The sequence below is a fragment of the Fukomys damarensis genome, unplaced genomic scaffold (genome assembly GCF_012274545.1).
Source record: "Fukomys damarensis isolate Sample0158 unplaced genomic scaffold, DMR_v1.0_HiC HiC_scaffold_32, whole genome shotgun sequence".
NCBI lineage: Eukaryota > Metazoa > Chordata > Mammalia > Rodentia > Bathyergidae > Fukomys > Fukomys damarensis.
Window position 1 is genome coordinate 19827955 of NW_022900944.1, and position 7193 is coordinate 19835147.

Here is a 7193-nt window from a genome sequence, read left to right on the forward strand (position 1 = left end):
GAACATGCTGAGCTGCTTCTCCACATCGCGAGGCCGCAGCCTCAGGACCCCAGACTGAGAAAGTGCCTGCGAAACATTGAGAAGACGGCTGACTCCATCCGGACACCGCGGGCCGCACAGCAGCAGCCACACGTCTGTCACAGACACCGCAGGGAAGGTCTCCCCAGGGGTGAACACTAGTGACCTACCAGAATCAAGGTGCCCCAGTGAAGTCTCCCTAAGCGCAAATACCACCGGTACGGAAACTGGGAAGAGCACAGGGCAAGAATCACCACGCTCAGAAACACCTAATCGCTCTGGGCAGGTCTCCCCAGAGCTGAGCACTGAAAACCTAGAGAAGCAAAGTCCAGGGGTGGAGACTGAAGTCACAGCCACAGGCCCCCAAGAGACACTGAGAAGCCCGGTGTACATCCACCCAGGCCTGGCCGCCGCTATTAGAAACAACCTCACAGAGAGCCTTGCAGAATCCTGGCCAGTGTGGTTTGCACAGACAGTCAGGCCGCACTCATTTACCAAGCCCTTCCTGCCCGTTTTCCTGGGCAGCCAGCCCGTTTATGGTCCCTTCTTCCCAGGCACCTCCACCTCCCATACTTCTGCCCGATCGGCCCTGAGTTTGGGAAGAGACATCATGACAGCGTCTTTTGAGAATTACAGCTCCTTGGAGGGCCTGCGTGATAAAGATTGCGATGTGTGGTGTTTGGACAATAAACAGCTTTTCACCACAGATTGGGCAGAGGAGGAAGGAGACTTCCATACTGTGTCACCTCAGTTGGAGTTAGAAGAGGCCTTTAAGCTTTCTGGGCTAAAAAACTCATGTTCTCAAAACGAACTCTTAATTCATCCATCACCTTGTATACCAGAACATCCTAAAGTTCCTTGTCCAGAAGAAAAGAAATCCATCCTCCACAGAGCTGCCGGGCGCTGGAGAAAGCTGCTTTGTGCAAATGGCCATGCTTCTCAAGCCAGTGGCTTCAGCAGGAGAACTCACTGCGCTGTCTGCACAGAGCATGTAGGGGGCCTTGGCCTCCAGGCATATAAGTGCGCCAGCTGTAAACTTTCAGTTCACAAGAAGTGCCACGAATTTGTCACAATTGAATGTGGGCAGCATTCTTTACCTTCAGAGCCCATGGTGCCGGTGGATCCATCATCTGTGGCTTCAGACCCTGCACAGACAGCAATCCCATGTGATCTTTCAAGTCACAAGGCTTTAGGACAAATTGATGAAGAGAATGAGGCAGGGAACGCCAGGGAAAATGGCAAGGCTTCACCTAGATTAAGTCTTCAGGACTTTGATATGCTCCGTGTGATAGGGAGAGGAAGTTATGGGAAAGTACTGCAAGTTCAACTGAAAAAATCAGATCGTATGCACTCGATGAAAACAGTGAAAAAAGAGCTTGTCAACACTGATCGGATAGGGACAGAGAAGCACATTTTACAGCAGATTTCCAATCACCCTTTTCTTGTTGGACTCCATTCTTGCTTCCAGACAGAAAGCAGACTGTTCTTTGTTCTAGACTATGTAAATGGTGGAGATCTGATGTTTCATATGCAGAAACAAAGAACACTTCCTGAAGAACATGCCAGGTTTTACTCTGCAGAAATTGGTTTAGCATTCAACTATCTCCATCAGAAAGGGATACTGTACAGAAATTTGAAACTAGACAATATACTACTGGACTCAGAAGGGCACATTAAACTCACAGACTATTGCATATGTAAGGAAGGCTTAGAACCAGGAGATATGACCAGCACTTTCTGTGGCACTCCTAATTACCTGGCTCCAGAAATTATAAGAGGGGAAGATTATGGGTTCAGTGTGGACTGGTGGACTCTTGGAATGCTGATGTATGAGATGATGATTGGAGAGTCTCCTTTTCATCTTGCTGAGAGCTCTGATAACCCTGGCCAAAATTCAAACAATAATCTCTTGCAAGTTACTTTGGAAAGAAAAATTCACATGCCTCATTATCTGTCCATAAAAGCTGCAAGTGTCTTGAAGAGCTTTCTGAACAGGGACCCGAAAGAAAGATTGGGCTGTCGTCCTCAAAGGGGACTTGCTGATATTCAGGAGCATCCATTCTTTCAAGATGTTGACTGGGAGATGCTGGAGCGAAAGCAGGTGGTGCCTCCCTTTAAACCAAATATGTCTGGGGGATTCAGTCTGGACAACTTTGATTCTCAGTTTACTGATGAACCTGTCTGGCTCACCCCAGATGATAATGACATTGTGAGGGAAATTGAAGGGTGTGAATTTGCAGGTTTTGAGTATGTCAACCATCTTATGATGTATGAAGAAGAATGGGTCTAATACTTACTTTTTAACTATGAATTCTGCTTATTGCTATTTAATACATGAAAAAACTTGTCACCAGCCTGGGTTCAATTAACCATTTCATAATTGCCAAAAAGCTAATTTCACTTTTTATAGTTATATTTAGTTTCAATACTTGATTCTTGTAGTCTATATTAGAGAATATTGAATTTTTTGTTGAGAAGAGTTGCTCTTTATGATTTGACTTGAATAGCAATGAGCCAATTGTTTATTAAACAAACTAGGAAACACATTCCATTTGTTGAATGAAGACAGTATAATACTGTTTCTAGTTATTTACTATACAGGAAAATAATCTTTTAGGTAGAAGGTCTTACCTATGTTGTTAATATCAAACCATATTATCTATACTTTTTGAACCCCAGTTTATGTAGTCTTCAGGGAATCTAAAAAATTATAACAATTTTTAATTAATCTGCAGAATATACACATATTTTAGTTTTACCTCCTTATTTAAGTTTTTTTGTTCAGTAGGATAACATAAAATACATAGTAGAATTCATTTTAGGAGCAAAGTTCTTCAAAATGTTTTTATTGAAGTTACTGGGTTAACAATTTATTATTTGAAATTGCCAGATATAGCATTCCAGCATTCCTGTCTTAACTATTTTTATGCAAAGGACTTGAAAAGTGACCATCATTGTCTATAAATAAGTTACAATAATCCAATCTTAGTAAAATTTAATTTTAGGTAAACTATCTAGTTTTACACTTAGAATGATTTAAAATTTGTAGGCATTTAATACATTTTCTTTTCTTTTTTGCAGTGCCCCATTTCATTAGAAAGGTAACTTTTCCAAAGCTTTTAGACATATATGGTCTTTTCTTTCAATTTTCAAGTTTGAAAGTAATGAAAGCATAAAGGAAAATGTTTATAGACATTCACATGATCAATTCTGAGGTAAACATGCATATATATGTATGTTTCTCTTAATTCCTGGGACTTGTTTAAAACAAACAGCAGTATTCACAACATAAAATTATAGAGAATTCTAACATATCAGAAACACGTTTATGACCTTGCTTTTAAGCACTGCTTAAATCTGTATTTGCGTGCCTGTATTTGTTGTAGGACATCAGAATGTAGAATCATCACACAGGGTGTTTGTTTAACATGTTTATTACTAAGTCCACATTAGAACTCTTTAGGGCCTTTGGACCTCATTTTGAGAAACACTTTCTTCAAGTTATTCTTTTGTTCTCCAGTTAAATAGTAGAAAGTGTATTCATGGTATAATATTTTAAGATGATATAAGCAACAATTTACAACTTTATGAATATTTTTGAACAAATTTAAATTAATGACTTCATTAGAGATCTTCCTTGTTCCCCTCAACAAAATCTTACCAGTTTTCTAGCAAAGATATTCAAATGATAAGCACTTTTCTTTTATGAGGTTCTAACCTTTATTCAGGGTGGTCTCTTGTTTTTAAATTTTTAAAGTAGCAAGATTGTGTACATTTTATGCAGAATTGCATTAAAATATGTTTTTAACTGTATTCTATTTTTTTGCAGCCTTCAAGTATCATTCCAGTTCTTTTCAGATTATGTAGAGGGTCTCAAAATATTCACCAGGGAATAAGGCAGTTTATAGTCAGAATGGTTGGCATTTTGGTGTTCAAGGAAATAATTTATTTTGCATAAGTCTGTAGTCAGCTCATTTTATGCATATGCAGCCTGGATTAAATTTCAAGTATCTTGTTCAGTGCCAGTACATTTACTTCATAAATTCGTTTTCTTTTGATTTTTGTCATGTAGAATACTGCCTTGGTCATCATGATGCAATCTGTATTTGTATACCTTCTTTTTCATGTAAAAAAATCTTTAAATAAAACATTTAATAAATATCAAAAAATTCAAAATATCTTAAATTTTAGGAGTATTAGAACCATCTGCAGGTGACTTTTGGTCCCATCGCCAGAGTTTCTGACTCAGTATGTCTGAAAGAACAAGTTCTCAAGTAATACTGATGCCACTGTTCTGGACCATACATTGAGACCCATTGCAGACAAGGGCTATATATTCCCCAAAGCAGAGAGTAGTCAGAGTGAAAATTGCTGTTTTTCTTGTTTCTAGGTCATAGCTCTATGATAAAGCCAAACTTTAACATATTTTCTCTGGGTGGAAGAGATTAAAAACATCTTGCATATTTTATATGTTGATTTTGGCATTAGAGAGTGGTCGTTATGGATATTTTGATAAGATAGGATGTTTTAAGGACTGAGCCTCATAGCCTTTCCAACAAGAGTTGATGAACACTTTTAAAAAATTAATATCATATTCCTTCTGATGGATATTCCATAATTGCTTCATAATTCTTCTAATGCTATGCTCTTAATCTACTTCCAATTTTTCAATATTAGTAAGTGCAGCCACATTGAGCAACTTTATAAATAAGGTCATTTCTGCATTTTCAATTATTTTCTTAGACACTTTATAAAAAGAGTAAACTATACGACCCCTTTTATGGCTAGAGATAAAAATTGCTAAGTTGTTTCACTAGTATGTGTCATACTAATCTATAAGGCTATTCTCACAGGAAGAAAATCCCATTTCATTAATAAAATATAGAAAAAGGAGTCATTGTGATTTTTGTTTAGTTTGCTTTTTTTTTTAGGTTTTTCTTGTTAAGAAATGTCCTTCTATCTTCCTTAATCAAAACTTTCCTGGCAGGCACACACCAAAACTAGAATAACAGAAGCAATCTTTGTACAATAGCAAAAAAAATCAGAATTTCACTCTCTATAATAGTGAATAATGTACCAAAGAAGGACTGGCAGGAAGCTAATTTTGGCAGTAGAAAAACCTTTTTGTGTTGCATCTTAACAAGGGGTCATGTTACAGGCCTGATCTTCCTATCCAGTACAGCACAGCCTGTGACCTTTCAAGCAACAAACTGGGTCTCTCATAATGAGCACAAAAGCTCAACAGAGACCAAACACCAGAAAATATTGGTCCCAGAACAGGAAATATAAATGGGGAAGAGAGACAAAGTAACTGTGAACATTTCTTTATCATCCAGCCCTTTAGTCAGTTGAATGGTAGGATCATATCTATAAGTCAGATTAGGAACTGTGCATATTGTCAGACTTTACAAGCTCAGAGCTGATTGCTGGCTACTTATAAAGTGCCATGGAGCATAGCTTATAAACAAATTCTGAATAAAGTATTGTCTCTCTTATTCTTCCACAATTCAGAGTGTGCATTTAATGATGTGTAAACAGAAAAGCTGAAATATAAACATTGACTGATCAAAGCAAAATCCCTCTGTCCTCCTCCTCTCATACTTGTACTTACATGTCTACAATATTTGCAAAGCTCGTGACGATGGACTTAAAATTAGATGCTATATTAATAAAGCTCTTTTACCATTTTAAATTCAGGTTACAGAATTCTAGAAGGACCTTAAAATGTATTAAAACCATCAAAGGAGGCTGGGGATTTAGCTCAGTGGTGCTGCCGCCTACTTTGCAAGCACAAGATCCTGAGTTCGATTCCCAGTACCAAGACAAAAACAAAAACAAAATAAAAAACCTGTCAAAGGTCATGCATGTAGGAGATACAAATAAATCTTTCAAATAAATAAGTAAACAAAAGAACCCAGTAGGGAAAAAAAGTGCAAATGTTTTGGGCATGTACTTCACAGAAAAGGTTATTTAAATAACACACGAATAGATACTCAACTGCAGTAGTTAGCAGGGAAATGAAAATCCAAAACCCAATGAATTATCTAGATACATCAGGAATGCCTAACATTCAACACACAGACAACACCAATTATTAGCAACTGATTGTCATACAGAGGGTAGCAGGGGTGTAGATGTGTACAATCACACTGGGAAACTACTGGAAAGGAAAACATACAGACTCACTATGATCCAGCAGAAGACTTCCCTATGACAGCCTTATATAATATCTATAACCAAACAATTACAATCTTAGGAATTTCCTCAAGAGAAATATTAGTCTAGACAAAATCAGAAAAATGACAAGTATTCATCAAGAATACGGGAGGTGAATGTTATGTATATCACACAGTGGGATGCAATAACAACAATAAAAAATTACCTATTAACTCACATAACAATATAGACAAATCTTGCAGAATGTTCAGTGAAAGAATCTAGATTGTGAAATTCTGCATACTATGTGACTTCAGTTACATGAAATTCAAAGACAGAAAAAAACTAGTCCACAGTGTCTTAAATCAGGATATCACTTTTCCTTGGGGAATAATAGGGACATAAAAGAAGGAGAAGAGCGAACAGAATTTCTGATGCCTGGCAATGTTAAATTTCTTGACATGAGGGTAATTGCATAAATGGAACCATTTTGAGCTAAATGTTATATACTTATGAATAATGCTCTACAATACTATTCTATAGTACAAAGTTTATTAAAGTTTAGAATAATTTTATTCCATAGCCATGAAAATTATAAAAAGCTAATTCATTTTTGGTTCAGAGGGTAGGATGGGGTGGTGATTACTCTTAGTTTAACATTGTCTCAAAATTTTTGAAATGGAAGTCCTTATCATTCTATTTAACAAACTTTTATTAAGTAACAGTGTATTCAGACAATTCTGTAAAGTATGTCTACAGTTTTCTGAAATGAGAAACTCAGAATCTTTTGTCTGAGATGAGAAACTAAGAACTCGGTAGGTGAAATAATCTGTCCAGGGTCATCTGTGGTAGATACTTTTAAATTCAGGAGGTCTGGTTTGGGGCAATGAATGAAGGAAAAGAATCTTAATCATTTCACCTGTGGTTCCCAAAAGTTTTGGTAAGAGATTTTTTATGTTCTTAAAAATTTCTGAAGACTTTAAATTTCTTGTTTGTGTATCTTATGTTTGTCAGTATTT

The 7193-nt window shown here is 37.0% G+C and overlaps 1 protein-coding gene across 1 annotated transcript; it reads left to right on the top strand.

Moving 5' to 3' along the window:
* The first annotated feature begins 628 nt into the window (after positions 1–628).
* On the top strand, positions 629–2308 carry LOC104866056 (protein kinase C iota type-like). The gene has a single exon (XM_033757951.1). The coding sequence runs from the start codon at positions 629–631 to the stop codon at positions 2306–2308; it is 1680 nt and encodes a 559-aa protein (XP_033613842.1).
* The last annotated feature ends 4885 nt before the right edge of the window (positions 2309–7193 follow it).